The 24779-nt window shown below is 41.0% G+C and overlaps 1 protein-coding gene across 1 annotated transcript in view; it reads left to right on the top strand.

Moving 5' to 3' along the window:
* Positions 1-24779, top strand: part of VWA3B (von Willebrand factor A domain containing 3B) — a 205972-nt gene that overhangs the window by 106927 nt on the left and 74266 nt on the right. Inside the window, exons 12-15 of the mRNA XM_068564559.1 lie at positions 3726-3824; positions 10584-10766; positions 19823-19950; positions 22847-22989. Of these exons, the coding sequence (XP_068420660.1) occupies positions 3726-3824; positions 10584-10766; positions 19823-19950; positions 22847-22989 (553 nt within the window). The remainder of the gene's footprint in view (positions 1-3725; positions 3825-10583; positions 10767-19822; positions 19951-22846; positions 22990-24779) is intronic.

Below are 24779 nucleotides of genomic sequence, written 5' to 3' on the forward strand. Positions count from 1 at the left end.
AGGACAACACTCAGACGTTCTGAGCCTGCCGTGTGCTGGTGTCACAGAGCAGTGGTCAGCTGGCATAGCCAGTCCTTGGGTCAGAGAATTTAAAAAATTTTAGTTATTGTTATTTTTAAGTTCTAAAAGTTCCATTTGGTTCTCCTTCTTGTCTTTTTTTTTCTCTGATGAGACCTTCTTTTTCTTTGCTGATGCATTTCGGTTTTCATTTGTTTCAAGATTGTTGGTAATTGCTAGCTCAAGTATTTTTTTCATGGCTAATCTAAAATTTTTGTCGAATAATTCTAACATATTTGTCTTCTTGCTGTTGGTGTCTACTATCTTTTTTATTTCAGGTTGAGAGCTTCCTGGTTCTTGGTACGATGGACTGATTATCAGTTGAATCCTAGACATTTTTGTTTTATGTTATGAGACTCTGGATATTCTTCTAGCCTCCTATTTAGTTGGCTCTGTCTCACACTGCTCTGTCAGAGGGATGGGTGGGCCCTGCCTCATACTTCCAGGTGCAGGCTGAAGTTCAGGTTCCCCACTCGAACTCTGTTGACACCTGATGGGGAGGAGCACCTTGTTACTGCTGGGTGGAAGTGGACATCATTGAGCAGGGAGGACATGGTACAGTTGGTGGGGATGAAAGTCCCAGCTCACTACTTGGCTTCCTTGTATACCACTCTGGCAGAAGTGTTAGGTGATTTATTTTATTTATCCTGCTTGGTGTTATCTGACCTTCTTGGGTCCGTGGGGTTATGTCTGTCATTGTTTTTGGAAAATTCTCAGCCATTATTTTTTTTCAAATATTTCTTCTGTCCTGTTTTCCCTCTTCTCCTGTGTTTCCAATTAAGCATATATCAGACCATTTGATACTGTTCCACAGCTCTCTGATGCTCTTTTCTGTTTTGATTTGCTCTTTTTTCTCTTTGTATTTTTTTTAAAATTTATTTATTTTATTTATTTATGGCTGTGTTGGGTCTTCGTTTCTGCGCGAGGGCTTTCTCTAGTTGTGGCAAGCGGGGGCCACTCCTCATTGCTGTGAGCGGGCCTCTCACTGTCGTGGCCTCTCTTGTTGCGGAGCACAGGCTCCAGACACGCAGACTCAGTACTCGTGGCTCACGGGCCCAGTTGCTCCGCGGCATGTGGGATCTTCCCAGACCAGGGCTCGAACCCGTGTCCCCTGCATTGGCAGGCAGATTCTCAACCACTGCGCCACCAGGGAAGCCCTCTCTTTGTATTTTAATTTGGGTAATTCCTATTCCTCTATCTTCACGTTCACTAGTTCTTTCCTTGGCTGTTTTGAACCTACAGTCATTCCTCTGTATCTATAGGGTCCTCATTCATGGATTCAACCAACCCCAGATGGAAATTTTTTTTTTAATTCCAGAAAGTTCCAAAAACCAAAACTTGAATTTGCTGCACGCTGACAACTATTTACATAGCATTTGAACTGTATTAGGTATTATACATAACCTAGAGAAGATTTAAAGTATATGGGAGGATGGGACTTCCCTGGTGGCGCAGTGGTTAAGAATCCGCCTGCCAGTGCAAGGGACATGGGTTCGAGCCCTGGTCCGGAAAGATCCCACATTCCGTGAAGCAACTAAGCCCGTGCGCCACAAGTACTGAGCCTGCGCGCCTAGAGCCTGTGCTCCGCAACAAGAGAAGCCACCGCAACGAGAAGCCCGCGCACCAAAACGAAGAGTAGCCCCCGCTCGCCGCAACTAGAGAAAGCTCGCGTGCAGCAACGAAGGCCCAATGCAGCCAAAAATAAATAAATAAATAAATTTATTTAAAAAATAAATAAAGTATATGTGAGGATGTGTATAGGTTATATGCAAATACTATGCCATTTTCTATAAGGGACTTGAGCATCTGCAGATTTTGGTATCTGTCAAGGGGAGAGGGTCCTGGACCAACCCCTGTGGATACCAAGGAACAACTGTACTCTGAACTCTTTGAAAGACTTCTTCACCATCCTACTGAGTTTTTTATTTTTATTCTATTATTTCTTAAGGTTCCATCTCTGCTGAAATTACCCACCTGGTCTCGAATGTTCACCTTTGCCATTAGAGGTTTTAAATGTATGAATCACAGTTATTTTAAATTTTCTGTCAGATGGTTTCAGCGTCTGTGTCATATCTGTGTTTGTTTCTGATGAGTACTTTTGTCTCTCGGTAGTATGTTGTTTACTCTTCTATTTATATGCTTATTTTTTGTTAAAAGCTGGACATCATGTGCAGTATATAGAGACTGAGATAAATATTTTTAATGCCTGGAAATGAGCATGCCTTTCTTTGTGGGGTGGGTTAAAATTACTCTAATTAGGAGTTGGGCTGGGTTTGAGGTTTGTTTGTTTGTACCATATCCCTCAAATTCTTGTAGCGATACTTTGTGTTAGGGTAGGGGATGACGTGCCAGCGGGTTGTCTGCTTCATCCTCGGCTTTTGATTTTTCCCTTCACCCTGGGCCTCAAAGAGAGCGTTTCTCTTGAAAGTTATTTGTTAGCTGATGTTTCTAGGGGAGTGATGGGGGTGGGTGTTCTCTGAATAAGCCTCAGTCTTAATCAGGCATGGTGTCCAGGAGTCTCAGGGGTGTGGCCTGCTCAGTATCCCTGAGCCCAGCACGTGGCCCTGCTCCTTCTGCAGGTGTAGGGAGTTTGTTGTTTCCTCTTTCCTTCCCCCAGCCTTCCTGGGTTTTGACCAGCGCCCTAGTGTGAGCGTGTTCATTGTTGCCCCCCACTCCCCCCCACCAACCCCATATACACACACAGATTAAGGCTTTTGTTCTGCCAGGGAGAGTGAGGAGAGGGTCTCTATGCAGATTCCTGTGTCTCTCTCCCCCAGTTCTGCACCGTGAAGGAGACTTTCTCTAGACTCTCCCAATCTATTCTGTGAGCCCCCTGTGGGGTTTGTGGCGAAACAGCCTTCTAGAGAGCGCCGATGCCCCCATATCTGTGGCCTCTCGCCAACATACACCTGGCAGCCTCCGCTGATTCACCAGTCACCCCAGCCCAACTCTTCTCCTAGTGTCTGGCTGCATCCTGTCCCAGAATGCCAGGGCTGGCCTCTTGCCTGACTCTCCAGGGGCCCATCCCTCCCCAGATTTGGGGCCAGTTGGTTGCCCTGTGACCTGAGCCCTCTCATGGGCATAACAAAAGTCATGTACTTGCTGTGTGTCTGGCTTTTTTTCATTCTGAGTTTTGGAGTGACACCTTTGTCAGTTCTGTACCTCCCTGGGCAGAAACTGCAGGAGTTTTACAACTTTACAGTTTCCTGTACCTCCGGATTGCTCATGACACCACACTCATGTTTGCTGAATATTGGGTGTCATGAATCAATCCTGGTTGGAAACTAACATGGTCCCCGCCCGGGTGTATTCAGGCTGCATGTTTAAGCCGTTTCAACAGCTGAATGAACAGTAACTGAGTTAGTGCCTGCCACAGAAACACACAAAGATAAAATTGAATTAAGAGCTCTGTCATCAGGACAGGAAATCCACCGTCCTGGCTTCTAGCTATCCTGGGACTGTCTGCATAGATGCTTTTATGACATATCCAGGGATTTGTCTTCTTGGAATTCCTGGGCTTAAATTATTATCTCAATCTAATTTAAATGTATCTTTTATTTCATAAGTACTTTTCTTTTTGGAAGCAGGGAATAAATAACACTTGTTTGTGAGATCTTTTTTGAGATTCAAGTATGTACTTGGTATGTCTCTCTCTCTCTTTTCTGTAGATTGGAAGTTCCACAAACACCTTGAGTGCCCTGCAGATTGCTTTCGCTGATAAAGAAACACAAGTAATCTACCTTTTGACAGATGGGAGACCTGACCAGGTACTTATCAAAGTTGGGAACAAAGAGGGACTCACTAATCCCCTGAAAGTGAATGCTGAGAGTGGGTTTGGGGGACCTTTACCACTGCCACTAAAAAGCTGTTGAGAGATACTTGCCTGGCTTAGGGACGCAGAACTGAGGTAAAAAACACATACACACTGGGAAATTCCTTTGTCTACTACAACAGTGAGGAGAAGTTAAGTGACAGTGAGCGTTGTTTGGTTAATTTGATGCACACCCGTAGACCTGGAGACCAACCCCATGAAAGGAGATGTCTGCCTTCCACGGAAGACTGGTTTATATTTTATTATAAACTAAGAGTGAGGAGATTCTTTTTGATTTTGTTCCTTTGGGGACGCTGAATCGAAAACATGTCACTGCACAGTGTCCTTGGTTTTATCCCTAATTTTAACTTAGTAATCATTTAAACAAAAGCATGCCTTTCTGGTGAAATGTTCTTTGTTTTGTTTAGCCTGACTGGAAAATATTTGAAAAGTTTTAGCGGCGTCTGTTCATCTTCTTTTGAGCTTTGTGAATGAAAGACTAATGCTCTGGGCATTAAATAAATATACGGATGTGCAGGCCAGTACAATGTAAATTAACCGCTAAAGTGAATTAGTATCAACTTGTTTCCTTCATTGTGAAGTGTCTGCATGTGAAGACTGCTAGGCAAATATCCAGGGCTTAAATACTAAAGCAACTGGATTTTACTACAGTGTTAGATTTATGGCCGAGAAGTTGTATGAAGTGAAATTTTATTTGGAATGATTTTCCTATCGACTTCACTACACTTTCTATTCAGAGGCAATTTATTGTGCCCTGTGTATGCTCCTTGTGTGGCGGCTACACGTTTGAGGCTATGGAGATGAATAATATCCCGCCCTAGGGGAGCTTACACGTTGGAGCATGTGCTAGCATATACAGTTAATTCTGATAAGATATAGGGAGTGGAGTTGCCTGTGCTACGGGCTGTACGGGAGCAGAGTGATGAATTCTGCTGTACACGATGGAGAGAAGGCCAGGCAAGTTTCCACCGAGGAGGGCGCATTTCAGCTGTGTCTGGAAGGAGGAGAAGAAATTTCCTAAACAGGGAAGATTACTGGTATCCTGGGCAGAAGGAACAGAAGTGTGAAAATATGTGGGCTGCTCGGGGGAACAACCCGAGAGCAATGAATGGAAAAGTGTCAGGGCCGAGTCTTGGAGGTTTGGTTGGGGGAGACTGTGAAGGTCCTTGAATGTCACACAGAAAGGATGGGCTTTACCTCAGTAGGGACTCTCAGAGGAGCAGATGGTCCCATCCACCTGTGCGTTAGAGATATGCCTCTAATGCACAGGTGGATGGGAGAGCCAGAGAAAGACTAGATCTTGGGCTGGTGAGGTCCCACCTCAGGGAGGAGTAGCAGAAATGAGGAGGAGGGGACCCTTCAGAGATGAGATCATGGAAGTAGCATCAAAGGACTTGGTGGCCAGTTTGGGGGCAGGGGGTGGGGGGCTGGGTGAGGAACAAGGGAGAAAGGGGTCAAGATGACTGATTTCTGGTTTCTAGTAATTGTTATTAACTGATTGAAATCTAAAGAAGGAAAAGATCTGGGGGTTTCTGGTGGAGGAAGCTGAGTTTGAGCTCCTGGAGTTCACGGCTGTCCAAAAGCCCCTAGAAGGATGGGGCTGGCATTTGGGGGAAGAAGTAGGCTGCAGGTTCTGACTTGCAAGTCATCTGGACAGGGGATCTTTTTCTTGTTAATAAACCCTAACTGATTTTATTGTAATTTAGAAAATATAAGTAAGCATATAATCATAAGGAAGAATAAGATGTAAATTGTTCATAATTCAACTTTCTGTTCTTTCTCATCTAATATATGCAGTTTTTCCAAGTCATGAGAAATTCTTCAGAAACATCATTCTCAAAGAGTGCATCATATTAAATGACATAGATTTAATAAAACTACCTTAAAAATTGACTTGATTTAATTTTTGAATAGTAGTACATTCACATGGTACAAATGACAAGGGTACGAAAGGATAGAATGTAGAGAAAATCCTCCCTCCCACCTCCTTTCACCAGCTAGGAGGCAGGTGATATGTATATTACCAGTTTCTTGCATCTTCTTTGAGAGATAGTTTGCTATGCAGACAGATATTTGTTTATGTATATTTCCTTTTAAAATACATAAATGATAGCATATTACACACACAATTCTGCAACTGTATTAATAAAGCAATATACCTCGGAGATTGCTTAATATCATTTCATAAAGAGCTTCCTCATTTTTTCTATAGCTGCCTACTATTCCATCACACAGCTACTTAGTCATATCCCCCGGTGATGAACGTTTAGGTTATTTCAATCTTCCTGTTATATACAAGGTTGCAGAAGTAACTGTGCACATATATCATTTTGCACATGTATACCTGTAGCATAAATTCTGAGAAGTGAACTCAGTTAAAAGGTATATGTTTTGATAGATACTGCCAAATAGCCCTTGAAGAAGATTTACCAAGTACCAGCAGCGTGTTGAGAAGGATTCTTGGTCTACAGTCCATCATAGACTTACGAGGGTCTGGAATCTCCCAAAATTATATAAAAAATTCACTCATACATTTCTCTGGGGAGAAGATCAGTAGCTTGCCCCCAAATTCCCAGAGGGTCTGTGGTCCACTTAACGATGAGGCAGTAGGGAAATGAACGACTTGGAATCAGAAATATGCAAGTTACTGAAAAAGTGATTTATAAACTCTTATTCAGGCATTTCATATTTGTATCTGCCTTTTCCCCACAAGCAATCTACTTATTTTGCATTATTCCTCAGACTCTCAAAAAAGCAAATGGATATTTGATATTCATGTTCTACGTAGAGGACATTAAGATGTACCACTCAATCTCGATTTGTTTTTGAATTTTCACTGACTTTGTAGGACCTGAATATGTAAGACCAATGTCACTATTCCCGGTACTCCGCAGAATTTTCTACTTGGAAGAACACACAGAGATGGTGTTTAGGATTCAATTCCATGAACATCAGCGTGCTGCTTGTTTATTAAGTGTCCAGGGCAGAATTATATAGAAGACAAGTCTTTTAATTAATCAGGTTCAAAGGGTTCTTCATGAACCTGGGATTGCTAGGTGTCCTTTGGTGGGCATCTGTAGGTGCAGATGGACACTGCAGGGCCTCTGTCAGGAGCAGCCCAGCACACCTTTGGCTGTGGTTATTTTGGGACTTCTTTGAAGTTAGGGACTCACCCTCGCAAGAATGGACGTGAGGAAGGTATCTGCACCGTTCTAAACAAAAACGGATGGATAATAAAGCCCCACGTAGGGTATGTGAGGGATGGGGGCAGGGGAAGGCACAGGGTGACCCCCTCTGCACAAACAAACCTCCTTCAGGCTGTTGGGAGAACCGTCCCTGCCTTTCTTGGCACCCCAAGTTGACCTTTGTGGTGAAAGGAACATCTGGCTGCACACCTGTTTAGACTCAAGGATGAGGGCACTGGGGGAGGGTGTCTCAGGTGTGCTGCTTGGCCCCATCTTAGGGACCGACGGGACCTCTGAGGGGAACAGACTAAGGAGTCCTGGTCTGAGAAAGGCTTCCTCGGTGTCCTACAGACGTGGCCCCCGCATTCCACAGCCCCGCAAGCTGAGCTACTATAGTAAGTGGCTGGGAAGAGTCAGGGTGACTCAGGCTGTGGTGGTGAAAGGCTTACTTCAACATACTGAGCCTTCTTTTAAGCTGTGAGGACACCCACCAGCGAAAATGATCCTTGGGGGCTGCAGGGTTGGGGCAGGAGGACAGGCGTGGCTCTCTTCCGTTGCAGGGATGGAGCTCCTTCTGCAATCAAGGTGCAGCCCCGCCTTCTGCCCAACTCTCCACCACCACGCTGGGCACTAGAACCTCGTGCCAGTTTAGCAAACACTACCTGGGGCTGTGTGCTGGTGGGGGGCTCACAGCGGCACACGTAAGAGACTTTCTCATGCTCATGCTCTCTTGAGCTGTCAGGACTGATGGAAATAAACAGCTTTAGAGCCAGAGACCTGGGTTAGAACTCATCCCCAGCACTGCCCATCTGAATGACCTTGGGCAAGTGCCCCCGATGTGAATTTCCTCATCCGTGACTTAGAGATAATGCTCCCTCCTCACAGGGTTGCTATGAGTGAATGAGGTGATATTCTCGTGAATGCATTACATGGAGATTATATATATATATATATATTTTTTTTTTTTCGCCACCCGGCATGTGGAATCTTATTTCCCCCACCAGGGATCGAACCTGTGCCCCCTGCAGTGGAAGCACGGAGTCTTAACCACTGGACCACCAGGGAAGTCCCTAAACACTGGGGTTTTTTTTGGGGAGGGGGTTGTTTTTGTTTTTGTTTTGGCATTCCACAGATATTTACTGAGCACCTTTTATGTGCCAGGTACTGCTATCAGTCTGGGATACAGTGGGGAGCAAGATAGACAACATACCTGCCTTCAGTGAAGCTTCTGTTTTATGGCGAGATAGGCAATGAGCAAATGACTATATGAAATAATGTCAGGTAGCGTATGAAAGATGAAAATGCTACCCACAGTCCCTGGCACCCACACTGTTGGCACTAAATCAACATTAGTTTCTTTCCCTTCCCAAATATCTCAGCTGTAAGTCAATATAGGACTAATTTCTAGCTAAAACCCTATCTATCAAGTTAACAGAATTTAGGTCTAGCATCTCCAGTCTGGTATATGGGGCTGAGGGGCAGTGGGAAGGAGTCCTGTAAGAAATGAGGATAATGATAGTACCTTCCCTGGTGGGTTGTAGGGGGGATGCAGGGAGAGAGCACAAGCAGAGCCCTTAGTGCCCAGCACATGGTAAGTCCTCAAAATGGAAGCTAGGTTGAAGGAAGAGCAGGCAGCAGAGAGGGCTTTGCTCTGTCCTTGAAGTTGACAAGAGGGATGGGATCAGCCCTCAGCTAGGTTAGGTCACTGTTTGGTTAGGAACCAGCCGATGGGCAAAGGGGAGGGGAGAGAAGAGGGGAGGAGAGGTGTGGGTGGGCTTATGGGCAGGGACAGGCTCAAGGCTGGTCACATACAGAGACTGAAGCCGTGTGTAAGTGGTGGCTGGAATGAGACCAGTCTCTGGGGGACCACTCAACTGGCCATCTCCCAGTGGTGAGTCCAGAGGCCTCCCTCATCCCCCTGCCTCCCCAGGGCTCATAGCAAACGTATAGGAAGGATTAACAGTCAAAGGATAGGAACTGGGGGTGGAGAGTGGGAACTGGCTGAAGGAGCCAGCAAGTTGGGTCCATCAAAGAGGGACTGAGAAACGCAGAGGCAGTGGAAGCAAGACAATCAGAGGCACTTCTGAGGGTGCTCAGCTGGGTGTGGTGGTGCTGGTAGAGAGGTGGCAGGGCAGTTCATCAGTCATCTTTCCTGAGAGTCGGGTAATGTTTACGGAGAGCCAGTCCTTACCGAGAGACGGTCTTTATTGCAAATGGCGCAGAAACAAATAGTCTGGCATTGCTTCTAGTAGTAGAAACTCTTTGAATCTAGTCTTACCACTTAAGAGGTTGATGACCCTAGGAAACTTAATCCTTCTGAGCCTCAATTTCTCCATCTTTAAGTGGAGTCCATATCCATACCTACTGTGCCGATTAGAGTTTCATGTGACTGCGAAAAAAAGCAAAAGAGCAGACCAATGATGGCTGAAACAATGGAGAGATTTATATCCCTATGGCTACGAAGCCCAGCGGAAGGTAGTCTAGGTTATACAGCTGTTCAAGGATGTCTCCAAGAAATAGGCTTCCTTTAATGTTTATGCTTCACTGTCTTTGTGTGTGACGTCCACCCTCATGGTCACAAAAGAGCTGCTCCACTTCTAGGCAGAGTGTCCACTTTCCAGGGGGCAGGGGTGAAAAGGGAGAGGATATTAGCTTTTTTTGTTAAGTCTTTGTCTTTTTATTGGCAAAAAAAATCTCTCCCTTGAGACTTCTGCTTATATCTCAGTGGAGAGACCTGGCCACACCTAGCTGCAAAAAAAGTGTCAGAAGATGAGTTTCTATGTGTGTATATGTTGTGTTTGTTTGTTTGTTTGTTTGTTTGTTTTTAACTAAGTATGTTGCTACCATAAAAAGAAAACCAGGGCTCTGAAAGTAAAAAAAGGAGAGGTAGGCAACTAGCCGTCTTTCCAAAACTCTCTCACAAGATGGTTGTGAGGATTAACTGGGATATTATGTCCCCAACAGAGTGCCCAGCACATGGAAGGACCCTAAATCAATGTCTCTTTTTTCACTCTGTGGGAGACACATTGACAATGGTCTAGAAATTACTCTTTGGGAGTAGATGCTTTGGAAGCCACATGGAGATCTGGTGGCCTCACTCTGTAGAATCCCAATAGCCAAGGTGTATTACCCATGACCCTAATACTTTAAGCGCTCAGAAGTATAGCCCAGCACTTTAAAAGCATGGACTCTAGGCTTAGGTGCACTGAAATTGAGTAGTTTGGTTAGTCAAATATTTCTCCCAGATTTTTTCCCACCAAACTGTGAGCCCTCAGAGGGCAAGAGCTGAGACATTGGTCTTCATACTCTCACTATCTGGCAGTGTTTGCTTTGTTTATTGAATTGAATTTACACCTTTCCAAGAAGTCACTCTCCGCTGTATACAGGATTACTATTTGAGAATTTCACTATCTAGAGCAAATACTAGGGATTTTCATATCTTTTTTTTTTTTCTGTCTCTTCCTCTCTCTTTCCATCTCCCCTTTTCCCCTCAAAATGTATCATTTCAGCCACCTGAAATGGTTATAGAGCAGGCCAAAGGTTTTCAGAAAGTTCCTGTTTACACCATCTCCTTCTGTTACAATGATGAGATTGCAAATGGATTTTTGAAAGAGCTTGCTTCTTTGACTGGAGGAGAGTTCCATTCTTACAGTTTTGGTTACAAGGATCCCTGTCCTCCAGAGGCTGTTCAGGTAAGAGCTTAATGGGCTGAGAACAGAGTGTTCACTTATTTCAGCACTAATGGCTGGAGGCCCATGGATGAGACTTTAATTGGGAAAACAGCAACCACAACGACAACTAAGTTGAGAAAATGAATCACTTAACAGTGAGTGTACTACAAAATGTGGTCTAAGGACCACCTGAGCTAAGGCACCTGTGACAATGCAGATTCCTGGGTCCTACTTCAGAGCTACTAAATCAGGCTCTAGGCATAGAGGCCTAGGAATCTTAATATATTTTGTTTTTTTTCTATGGTTTTTATTATGGAAAGTTTCAAACAAACACAAAAGGAGAAGAGTATATGGACCATGTACGTATCAGTCAAATTTAACAATTATCAACATTTTGCCAAACTTCAGGAATCTGTATTTTTAACAAGCATCCTGGGGGTCCATACATAAAGTTTGGTAACCATTGCCTGCTTACAGACATTTGTGGGAAACTTTCAAAAAATTCAGATGTTAGGTAGTTGTCTTCTGACTTCTCAGGCTGTATAACCACGTGACACCTGATAAAGCAATCCATTCTAATGCACTAATGGGAGAAAGTAAATAAAATTCTATGCTTCAGTCTTCCAGTCTTGGCCTGATGATATGCACTTCAAGAATGCCCTTCTGTGGGCTTCCCTGGTGGCACAATGGTTAAGAATCCACCTGCCAATGCAGGGGACATGGGTTCGAGCCCTGGTTCAGGAAGATCCCCCATGCCACAGAGCAACTAAGCCCATGCACCACAGCTACTGAGCCTGTGCTCTAAAGCCCGTGAGCCACAACTACTGAGCCTGCACGCCTACAGCCCGTGTTCCGCAACAAGAGAAGCCACCGTAACGAGAAGCCCGCCTACCACAACAAAAGAGTAGCCCCCACTCGCCACAACTAGAGAAAGCCCGCGTGCAGCAATGATGACCCAACACAGCCAAATAAATAAATAAATAAATATAAAATCCTTTAAAAAAAAAAAAAAAAAGAATGCCCTTCTAGAGAATGTGGTTTTTGTCTTACTGTCTGCTCTGAGGAGTGACAAACCAGAGTACTGATCAATGCTTACATGTGAGGAAACTACCAGAGTCTGGGGAATGAATCATCCAAAGGAATTGGAGGGAACAGTACTCTGAGCTCACACAAGGCAGAGAATACTACTTCCATCAGTTATACTGGAAAACCTCATAATCTTATGGGCATCATTAAAGAATGATCTTCCCTTAGCAGTGGGAACAACCAAACACTTCTCAAGTTCTGTATAGAAAATCTTAAATGCAAGACCTGAAAGGATCAGTCCATTTCCAAGGAACTTAACTGCATCCCTGAACAAACCCCAAGAATAATTATAGGAAAGCAAAAATATCCACCACTCAACAAAGTAAAATCGACAATTTCTGATATTCAATCAAATAGTACCAGGTATGCAAAGAAGCAGGAAAATACAGGTCCATAATGAGGAGAAAAAACAAACAAAAATTGAAACATGTAAAACTGACTCAGATGTTAGTATTAGAGCAAGAAAATAGTTATTGCAACTGTATTTGATATGTTCAAAAAGTTAGGGAGAGAAATGGAAGATACAAGTAAGACACAAATCAAACTTCTGGAGATAAAAAAGTACCATGGATGAGATAAAAAAATACATGTAATAGGATGAACAGCAGATCAGACATTGCAGAACAGAAGATTAGTAAACTGCAAGATAGCAATAGAAATATCCAAAATGTAACATAGAAAAGACAGAGAATTAAAAGCAAAAAAACAAACCAGAAAAATAGAAAACAAGGCATCAGAGAGCTGTGGAAAAATTCAAGTAGCTTAAACATATATGAAGCAATAGTGACCAGAAGTTTTACAAGTTGGATTAAAACTGTAAATCCACAGATCCAAGAAACTCAATGAATCCCAAGCACAATAAACATGAAGAAAACTACACCAAGTTACATCAGAATCAAACTTCTCAAAAACAGTGACAAAGAGAAAATTTTAAAAGAAGGTGAATTATATACAGAGGAACAAAGATAAGAATGACAGCAGATTTCTCATTAGAAACAATGCAAGTGAAAAGAGAGTGATGTGACATTTTTAAAGTACTGAAAGAAAAACAACTGTCAGTATAGAATCTATACACAGAATATATTTCAAAAAGCAAAGTTAATAAAGATATATAAAAACTGAAATAAGTCATCGATAAACCTGCAGTACAAGAAATGTTAAAGAGAGTACTATAGGTAGAAGGAAAATCATACCAGATAGAAATACAGATCTACACTAAGGAATGAAGAACAAAGGAAATGGTAACTGCATGGGTAAATATGTAAGTTTTTTTTTCCTTGTTATTCAAATCTAACTATAAATAACTGGAGGGATTTCCAGTTCCAGCAATAATGGAGTAGCCCCATTCCTCCTAGGTCCTCTGTCTTACAGCTTAAAAGCCCTGGACATAACACAACAAACAAGCAAAGGAAGACTCTGAAAAGTAGAAAGAAGGAGGTGGAATGCCTGGGGACCTCAGAACTTAGGGAATGACATGGCATGAGTTCTGTGGGTTTTGTTGTTGTCTTCCATATACCCCAGATGGGGCACTGCCAAAGCCTCCAACCTGGAATCCCTAACAGGCACAGACCCAAAAATGGATCAAGAACAACCTATTTCCCCTAGCTTAGCCAAAGACCTTTTTGGCAATACCTGCCCTACTCCAGCCATACACCAATGGGAAGACTACATCCCCTTCCCCAGGATTTCAGTGGAGCTGAACAGGGAGATGATCTTCCATACCACCCACCTGCTCCGTGGAAGGAAGTGATGGTGCTCTGATATCCCTGTCAAGTGGTATCAGTATATCTGCCCAGAGAGCGAATATTCCAGCCCCGACATGGTGGAAGCCAGTGGCAATGCTTCTCTGCTGGGGTAGTGTGAGTGGGGCTGAATGGAAAGATGATTCTCCAAACCCCACCAGGCAGAAGCAGGTGTGCTGCAAATCCTGTGCTAGGGTAGTATCAGAGGATTGAGAGGGAAGCTGATCATCCATCCCGCCCAACTCCAGCAGAAGTAAGCAGTGCCCTCATTCCCCAAGCAGGGTATTGTCCAAGGCGTCCAGTGGCAAGCTGAACCACTGTCCCACCAGGCAGCACTGAGACTTAACAAGGCACTATGAGGTCAGGGGTGTCACTTCTATTCTTCACCACAACCTTCATGGCAGTGGGATCAGCAAGGAGCTAAGCTTCCACAAACACCCAGCATCAGTGAAAAATGAAAAAGTAAGTGTGGGCTGGGGATGGGTGACACTCCACTTTCCCCCATCCCTTGTGTCAGTGAGGCTTGGTGGGAAGCTGCCTCCACAACACCCACCAGCATAAGATAGATGAGGTAGTGTGAAATAGGACTAACCCCACAGCGGTCCTCCCCCAGTGGAGAGCTGAGCCTCTACCTCTACCCAGCATCAACAAGGCCGAAGGAGGTGTGCTATGTGGGGCTACTCAGTGCTCTGTTAACCCCTACCCTTAGGAGCTCTGACTGTGAACAAAGTGGAGATAACTGTCCCACGAAAAGAGAGCTGAACTCCTGACTCTGGCCACTGTGATAGTTTGCCTTGATGAAAACAGCTGAAAAAAAAAAAGGAATCACCAGATACACAGGTATGCCCAAACGAAAATGAACTTTAGCTATAAAAGTTCCCAAATATATAACACATGTACCAGAAAAACAGGTTTACTGGAGTAAGTGAGAGGACTAGCCAAAGGGACACAGCCACAAGTGGTCCCCTCTGGGAAGCCTCTTTATCCCCATGGTCCTGAGACTCCACCTCTGTTCAGAGACGCCAGAGTGGGAAGGAAAAATAGACAGGAGGGACCCAGCCCAAGCAAATGGTCCACTCCAGGAAAACCCTTTATCAATGGGTCAAAGAGAAGTTCTCAGTTTGCTTAGAACTGAATGAAAACAAAAATGCACATCAAACTATGTGGAACGCAGCTAAAACAGTGTTGGGAGTGAAATTTATAGCACTAAATGCTTATGTTGGAAACAAGAAAACGTACTGAATCAACAATCTGCGTTCTCACCCCAAGAAACTAGAACAAGAAGAGCAAAATAAACCCAAAGCAATCAGAAGGAAGGAAACAATGAAGATAAGAGCATAAAAATCAGTGAAATTGAAAATAGTAAAACAGTAGAGAAAATCAATGAGACAAAAAGCTGTTCCTTTGAAAAAAAATTCTCTCAAGAATTTGATAAAACCTCTCAGAAGGCCGACAAAGACAAAGAGAGCAGACACAAAGCACTAATATCAGGAATGAAATAGGGGACATCACAGTAGATCTCACAGTCATTAAAAGATAATAAAAGGAATACAACAAACAACTTTGCATTCATAAATTTGACAACTTAGAAAAGAAATGGACCGCTTCCACAAAATCCACCAACTACCAAAATTCAACCAAGATAAAATGGACAATGTGAATAGCACTAAAATCATAAAATAAACTGAATTTATGATTTTAAAACTTCTGAAAAAGAAATACCAAGGCTCAGATGGCTCCATGGAGAATTTTACCAAACAGTTAAAAAATAATTAAACCAATTTATTTCAAGAAATAGGAGAGATCACTTCCTAATTCTCTGTATGAGGCCAGTATTGCCTTGACACCAAAACCAGAAGACAGTATTAAAAAAAAAAAAAAATCCACAGACCAATATACCAATGAACAACGATGCAAAAATCGTCAATAATATATTAGTAACCTGAATCCAGCAGTGTATAAAAGAATTATACATTATGACCAAGGGGGATTTTATTCAGATATACAAGGCTGGTTTGACATTAGAAAATCGATCAATGTAATCCGGCATATTAACTGGCTAAAGAAGAGAAATCATATGGTCATATTATTGTGCACAAATATCCTTGACCAAATGCAACACCCTTTAATGATAAAAAACTCTCAGCAAAATAGAAATAGAGGGGAACTTCCTCAACTTACATCAACTTAATATCTACGAGTAAAATCATACTTAATAGTGAAAGATTGAATAATTTCCTCCTAAGATCAAGAAAGTGGCAAAGGCATCCACTCTCACCACTCATATTTAACATACTACTGGAAGCTCTACCCATGACAACAAGGCAAGAGAATAAACAAAAGGCATACAGATCGGAAAGGGAGAAATAGACCTGTCCCTATGTGCTCGTAACATATTGTCTACACATAAAACCCCAAGGAGCTAAAAAACAAAACAAAACTCCTAGAACTATTAAGTGAGTTCAGCAAGGCCACTGGTTACAAGATCAGCACACAAAATTCAGTCACATTTTGAGAAGTCAAAATTAAATATTCAATATTATTTACAATTGCTCCAAAGAATATGAAATATTTAGATATATATTTTAAAAATATGTACAGGATTTTTATGCTGAAAATTACAAAAGGCTGAAGAAAGAAATCAAAGAAAACCTAAATAAATGGACAGGCGTATACCTTGTTCATGGATTGGATGACTGAACATATTAGAGATCTATTTGATTTATAGATTTAATTCAGTTCCTGTCAAAATCCCAGAAAGATTTTTTACAGACATGGTCAAGCTTATTCTAAAATCTATATGGCAAGTCACAGGCCCTAGAAAACCCTACAAATCTTGAAAAAGAAGAATAAAGTGGGAGAAATAATTGCAGTATTAAGGCTTACAGTGTAGCTGCATTAATTAAGGCAGTATGGCTTTTGTGGAGAAACAGACACCTAGACCAATGAATAGAGTATAGAACCCAGAAGTATACCCACACAGTATGCCAAACTGATTTTTGACAAAGGTACAAAAGCAATTCAATGGGGGAAGGAGAGCCTTTTCAAAAAATGGTTGGAGCAATTGGACATTCAGAGACAAAATAGTGAACCTCAACCTAAACCTCACCCTTCATGCAAATATTAACTCAAAATGGATTATGGACTTAAATGTAAAACATAAAACTATAAAACTTCTGGAAAGAAATATGGAAGAAAATCTCAAGGACCTTGGGCTAGGCAAAGAATTTTTAGTCTCAAGACCGAAAGCATGATCCATAAAAGAAAAGATTGATGAATTGGACCTCATCAAAAATAAAACCTTTTGCTTTGCAAAAGGCCCTGTTAACAGGATGAAAAGACACTGGGATTGTCTGCTGTTCCCTTGGGAGAAACTGGATGAAAAGTACATGGGATCTCTCTGTATTATTTATTACAGCTGCATGAAATCTACAGTTATTTAATTTTAAAAAGACAATTTACTGGTAAAGCAAAAAATAATAATAAGTTCAACATCTAGTGATAAACTGCTCAATAGACATAAATTACCAAAACTCTCTCAAGAAGAAATAGATAACCTGAACAGCCTTACATCTATTTAAGAAATTGAATTTGTAGTTAAAAAACCTTTATGCATAGAAGCCTCCAGGCCCAGATTGCTTCACAGCTGATTTACATCAAACATTTAAAGGAGAAAATAATATCAGTTCTACACAAAATCTTCTAGGAAAATGAAAGGAGGGAATACTTTCATATGAGGCAAGCATTAACCTGATACCAAACCCTCACAAATACAATCAGACAAGAAACTTACCGGCTAATATTCCTTATGCATACAGAAGTCGAATGCATAATGACCAAGTTGGGTTTATCCCAGAAATGCAAGTTTTGTTTAACATTTGAAAATTGATATACAATTCACCAAATTAACATACTTTATTAAAAACTTTACAGTCATCTCAATTTATGCAGAAAAAGTTTTGACAAAATCCAACACACTTTTCTAATGAAAGCTCTCAGCAAAATATGAACAGAACAGACTTCCTCATTCTGATAAATGGCACTTAGGAAAAACCTACAGCTAACACCATACTCTAATAGTAAAAGATTGTACGGTTTCCCCCTCATATCAGTAAAATGACAAGGTTGTCTGCTTTCACCACTCCTATTCAACAGTGTAATGGAAATTCTAGTTAGCCCAATAAACCAGAGGACAGGAAAACCATCCAGAATGGAAAGAATGAAGTAAAACAGTCTTTATTTTCATTCAGCATGGTTATGTATGTAGAAAATCCAATGGAATATACAAAAATGCTACTGGAACTAATCATTGAATTTAGCAAGATTGTAGGATACAAGGTCAACATACAAAAATGAATTTTGTTTCTACATATTAGCAAAGAACAATAAAAATTGAAATAAAAATTATCATTTACAATAGCATCAAAAATACGAAACATGTAGGGACAAATTTGTCAAAATATGTGAAAGGGCCTGTATACTGAAAACTACAAAACATTGCTGAGGGATGTATCTTGTTTACGGGTCAGAAGACATCACAGTGTTAATAAGTGCGTTCTCTCTCAATTGATCTTTAGATTCATCACAATCCCAATCAAAATCTCAGCAGGCTTTTTAAATTAAAAATTGACAAACTAATTCCATGGAAACTTTGAAGAAGAAAATCAAAGTTGGAGGACTAATACTAGCTGATCTCAAGACATATAAAGCTATAGTTATCAAGACAGGGTGGTATTAGTGTAAAGATAGATATATAGATCAGCAGAACAGAATAGCAAAACCAGAAATAGACTGACACATATGTAGACAACTGATTTTCAACAAAGATGCAAAGGCAATTCAGTGGAAAAAGGATATAGTTTTTTTCCCCCTCAAAAATGGTGTTGGAACAATTGGACAAAATAAACACAATTTCCTCCATACATCATGCCATATTCAAAAATTAATATGATACATGGATCCAAATGATACATGGATCCAAATGTAAAATCTAGGTCTTCTTCCAACTAGAGGAGAACATATGAAAAACCCTTTGAGACACTGTGTTAACCCCCAAAGAAATTTTAATAGGATATCAAAAGCATAGTCTATGTAAGAACAAACTGATAAATTTGATTTGATCAAAATTAAAAGCTTCTCTTTAAAAAACAATGCTAAGATAATGAAAAGACAAGTTGTAGACTGGGAGAAAATGTTTTCAAATTGTATATCTAATAAAGGACTAGTATCCAGAACATATAAATATCTCTCAAAACTCAAAGAAACAAAAAATGAGCAAAAGATTTGGGCAGACACTTCATCAAAGAAGATATATGCATGGCAAACAAGATCATGAAAAGCTGGTTAACATCATTCGTCATTAGGTAAATACACATTAACCATGATGAGATACCACTACACAGCTATTAGAATGGCAAAAATTAAGACAACTGACCTCATCAAGTGTTTGCAATTATATGGAGGAACTAGAACTCTCATTCATTACTGGAGGGAATGTAAACTAGTACAACCATTCTGGAAAAGTTTGATAGTTTCTTTAAAAGTTCAACATCACCAACCATATGATCCAACCATTCCATTCCTATTTATTTACCCAAGAGAAATGGAAGCAGATGTCCATACAAAGACTTGTGCACAAATGTTCACAGCTTTAGTATTTATAATAGCCCAAACTTGTAAACTCAAATGTCCATCCACAGGTGACTAAATTTTGAATTCGGTATGTAATAGAATACTACTCAGCCATAAAAATGAATGTACTACTGATTCATGCTACATCATGGGTGAATCTCAAAATAATATAAAAGTAAAGCAAGCTAGACCAAAAAAGGGGTATATACTATATGAGTCCATTTAAATAAAATTCCAGAAAATTGAAACTAATATTATATAGTGACAGAAAGGAGATGAGTAGTTGGTTGGGGGAAAAGAGGTTTTGAGGCAAAGGAAAGGCGGATTTACAATGGGAAACTAGGAGACTTTCGGGGGTAATGGATATGTTTATTATCTTCATTGCAGTGATGACTTCACAGGTGTGAATGTCGAGACTATTCAAATGGCACACTTCACGTACATTCAGTTTATTATAATATAAATGAATTATACCTCAATTGGGCTGTCTAAAAAAGGAATAATATAAGAACTACATGAAATTCTTTAGATTCTTCTTTTCCTGATACAGTTCGTTTTCTGTTAGAAATGTTTGAAATCTAAACTCTAATCTCGTAATGCATTAACTTATTTTGGCAGAATGAAGATCTGACTCTTTTAATTAAGGAAATGGAGCAGGGACGCAGTGACCTGGAGAAGGTACAAGACCTTTACTCAGAGTCCTTGGTCATGGACTGGTGGTACAACGGAGAAAAGGATGGAGACAAGTGAGTACAGCAGAGCTCCCACTTCCCCATCGCAGGGGGTCCTCTAGGATGCTCTGCTGGATCTCTTTGCCACTTCTTTCTGCAATGCTTTGTGAGATTTCTTTTAAAGAATCACATAGTATGATTATGTTAGGATTTTTGTTTAAGGAAAGGGAACTCATAATCTAGTAAATTAATAAAGATTGGCAGACTTTCCTGGTGGTGCAGTGGTTAAGAATCCGCCTGCCAATGCAGGAGACACGGGTTCGAGCACTGGTCTGAGAAGATCCCACATGCCACGGAGTAACTAAGCCCGTGCGCCACAACTACTGAGCCTGCGCTCTAGAGCCCATGAGCCACAACTACTGAGCCCGTGTGCCACAACTACTGAAGCCCACACGCCTAGAGCCCGTGCTCCGCAACAAGAGAAGCCACCGCAATGAGAAGCCCGCGCACCGCAATGAAGAGTAGCCCCCGCTCACCGCAACTAGAGAAAGCCCAGTCACAGCAACGAAGACCCAACGCAGCCAAAAATAAAAATAAATAAATAAATAAATAAATTTTTAAATATATTAAAAAAGAATAATAATGATTGGCTTAGAGAGGCCACATAGTCATCCTTATATGTAGATTCTGAAACCCTTGCACGGGCCCTAAGGATGTCTCATCTCTACCCAGTGTGGACAGTACCCCCCACCAACCCAAGCAGTGACGGAGCAGAGCGGGAGTGCTGTGTCATGAAGGAGATCTGACTCAGGGTCAGGAGGCCAAGGTCCAGACTTCACTCTGTGTGACCTTGGTGGATCTCCATATTGTCCATTGCTATGGGTCTCAGTTTCCTCATCTTTAAAATGATGGCTGTGGTGGTAGGATTTGGGATAGATGATTCCTCGGGTCTTTTCCCATCCTATATTCTAATATGTTTATTTTGGGGAGTTTTTTGTTTGTTTGGTTGGTTGGTTGGTTGGTTTTGGGGGTTTTTTGGCCGTGCCACATGGCTTGTGGGATCTTAGTTCCCCAACCAGGGATTGAACCTGGGCCCTCGGCAGTGAGGGCGCAGAGTCCTAACCACTGGACTGCCAGGGAATTCCCTCTAATATGTTTCTAACTAGTAGTTCTTAAATAAAGATCAAAACCACCCTAACAAACACTCAGAAAATGTGTCAAATCTTATTTAAATGATTTCACATTGTACACACATTCAAGTGTCACAGCTTCATATAAATACCCCATCAGGAGGATGTCTTTTTATTTAAAAGAGTGATAGCAAAATGGAAGGAAGTTGAAAATACATATTAATCAGGATTTCTCCTTCTTCGAAATTTATTGTCTTCCTCTTAGCAAACATTTAATATGGGCTGGGCGCAGGGCATGAGCATGGAATCAGTAAAAAGATAAATGTTATACCAGGCATCTCTTATATAATGAGACTTTACAGCATTATTTTTTTTTTAATTTGTTTGGGAAAGCTTAGATACATCTCCTAAATCTGGAGAATTTAAGCAAATAAACTAAGAAATAAATGAGCAGCACATCAGTGTCAATTATCTTCTCTATACTTTCAGCTAGTACCTTACCTGTCTTCTTCCCCTTGCTTAATCAAACTAAAAAATCTCAGGACAACATGACCAGCTATTGCTTGGAAGTTGGTTTGGTCAGTTGACTGTATCTGCTATTGATTGACTAGTAGATGTATTCTTCATTTTTTATATGTATATATATTTTAGGGGCTATACAGAGAACGTTCTAGAGTCATGCAGAGGAATGTTTTAATCCAGGCTTCCCACCATTACATGTTAGTAACTTTGGGCAAGCTACTTAACCTCACTGAGCCTCAATTTCCTCATCTATAAGAGGGGAATAATGGTCATCATAGGGTTGTTGGGTGGATTAAATGAGGGCATGCCTGGCACATAATAAGAGCTCTGAATTAATATAAAGAAAAGAGTAAAATGCAGTGCCTCATTCTATAGATATTATGCTTCTGTAGTTCCTTATAACATATCATTAGGAAAAGTTAATTCGCCTACCTAGCTGTGGTCGAAAACAGATTTGAGTTTTTTACCAGGTGAAATAAATGTTACAGCCTCCAAATCTCATCTCCCTTCTTTCTTTTTTCAAACATTTACTGAGTACAAATCATACGCCAGGCGAACTGGGGTGCACAGATGAATGTAAGCCTGGGCCCTTGTCACAGGATGCAGTGTGGTGGGGCATCATGGGACACTGGGCGGGTGCTCCGTGGAGATGGGCTTGGAGGGGGAGGTGAAGGAAGGAGGGCGTGCTTTACAGTGTTGGAGCAGGAGGTTGTTCTGGAAACTCCCTTCTGTGGCTGCTGTGTTCAGAGTGTCAGAGAAGGTGTGTCTGGGAAAATATTTAGGAATTTTTTGGGGATCCCTCCTGGCCCCAGATCTTCAACAGAATGGTTTGCCATGATCTGGTGCTGGCAGAGGGTTCAAGGCAAGGGTTTCCCTTCTCTGGCTTTTATAAGAGCTAGCTGTTCAACCATTTAGTTAGAGAAAAGGGTTTCTATAATGCTTTCTGCTTTACAACAGACTCTTTCTCGAGTTAATCCTCTCATCAGCTCCATGCTGTTAGGGCCCAGCTGATGTTTCCTGCAGTTTGTGGGTGAGGGAAGTGATGAAATTTAGAGGATTGAGCGACTGCACTTAGTCACATAGCTGGGAAGGAACAGAGCTGTGATGTGAGCCAGGGCTGGGCTCCTGTCCACTATTCTGCGGGGGCAGAGATAAATGACTATTCTTATTTTAACCAAATATAAGGGGAGAGGCTCACTTCTTAAGCTTGCAGCATTCAACACGATTGTATTGATCTAACTCTGCCTTCTTGAGGGAAATTTTGTTTCCCCCTCCTTTTTTTTCTTTCATCTTCTTTGTCTACTTTTTATCGAAAACAGGCATCAAAAAGAAATCTGTTCCATTGTTTCAACCCCAGAAAAATGTGCAAAATCTCACGCTGATGTCGAATCAACACGAATGTCGAAAGTACCAGAGGACCTGTCAAGTCAAAAGATTCAGAAAAAGAAAGTCCTCCACGCAGGTATCAGTGAACAAAATGGTTTGACTCTCATTACCAGTTTTCCTTCAATGCAAGAAGGTAGAATAAAGCTAAAGCCCCATAATATTTTAAAAGAAGCCTAAACCTGTGTTTTTTAAATTGAAATTTTTATCGAAGTGATTATACATTCACATGCAGTTATGAGAAATAATACAGAGAGCTCCCGTATATCTGCTCTTCACCCAGCTTACCCCATTGGTAACATCTTGAAAAAATAGTACAATTTTGCAACCAGGAGATCGACATTGATACAATCCACAATCTTACGCAGATTGCCCCAGTTTTACATGTGTTCATTTATGTGTGTGTGTACTTCTATATGATTTTATCATACATGGTTTCATATTTCCACCATCACAGTCAAGATACAGAACATCTCCATCACCACAAGAATCCCTGGCATTGCTCTTTTATAACCACAGCCATCTCCCTCTGACACCCTTTCCCAACTCTTGGGAACCACTAAGTTCTCCATTTCTAAAATGTTGTCATTTCAAAAATGTTATATAAAATGGAATTATACAGCACATAACCTCTGGGTTTTGGCTTTTTTCACTCAACATATTTTCCTTGGGATTCATCCAGATTTTTGGCAGGTATCAACAGTTAAATCCTTTTCATTACAGAGTAGTATCCTGTGATACGGATGTACCAGAGTTGGTTTAACCATTCATCTGTTGAAGGACATCTGGGTTGTTTCCAGTTTGGGGCTATCACAAATACAGCAGTTATAAACATTTTTGTATAGGTTTTATGTGAACATAATTTTTTATTTCTTTAAGATAAAGCCCAAGGGTGCCATTGCTGAGTCATATAGTATTGAATGTTTAGTTTTATAAGAAACTGCCAGACTAGACTATTTGCTGGAGTGGCTGTGCCGTTTTATATTATCACAGCAAAGAATGAGTGATTCAGTTTCTCCACATTCTCGCCAGAACTTGGTATTGATTGTCACTATTTTCTATTTGAACTGTTCTGATAGGTGTGTAACGTCTCATGGTGGTTTTTACTTGCATTTCCCTAATGACTAGTGATATTGAACATCTTTTTTTGTGTTCATTTACAATATATCCTCTTCAGTGAAATAGATATCCTCTTCCATATATCCTTTTCAGTGAAATGTCTGTGCCCATGTGCTTTGCCCATTTTCTACGTGGATCGTTTGTTTTTTATTGGTGAATTTTGGTAGTTCTTCATGTATTCTAGATACTAGGTCTTTATCAGATATGTCGTTTGCAAATGTTTTCTCCCAGTCTGTAGCTTGTCTTTTCATCCTCTAATTAGGATCTTTTGCCAAGCAAAAGCTTTTAATTTTGATAAGCTCCAATTTATCAGTCTTTCCTTTATGGATCATGGTTTTGGTGTCAAATCTAAGAACTCTTTCCCTAACTCTAATTCCTGAAGATTAGCTTTTATGTTTTTTCCTACAAATTTTGTAGGTTTATATTTTACATTTAAGTCCATGATTCACTTGAGTTAATTTTTGTATAAGGTGTGAGTTTTAGATCAAGGTTTTTTATGTTTGTTTGTTGTTTGGCCTATAGATGTTGCTTCGGCAGCATTTGTTGAAAAGGCTATACTTACTCCATTGAATTAATTTTGCACCTTTGCCAAAGATCATCTGGGCATATCTGCGTGGGTTAAATCTAGATTGTATGTTCTGTTTCAGTGATCTATGTGTATATCTCTCCACATAGATCACTGATCAATGTCTTCATTAATGTAGCTACATGGTAAGCTTTAATATCAGATACAGTGATTCTTCCAACTTT

The sequence above is a fragment of the Eschrichtius robustus genome, chromosome 15 (assembly GCF_028021215.1).
Source record: "Eschrichtius robustus isolate mEscRob2 chromosome 15, mEscRob2.pri, whole genome shotgun sequence".
Lineage (NCBI taxonomy): Eukaryota > Metazoa > Chordata > Mammalia > Artiodactyla > Eschrichtiidae > Eschrichtius > Eschrichtius robustus.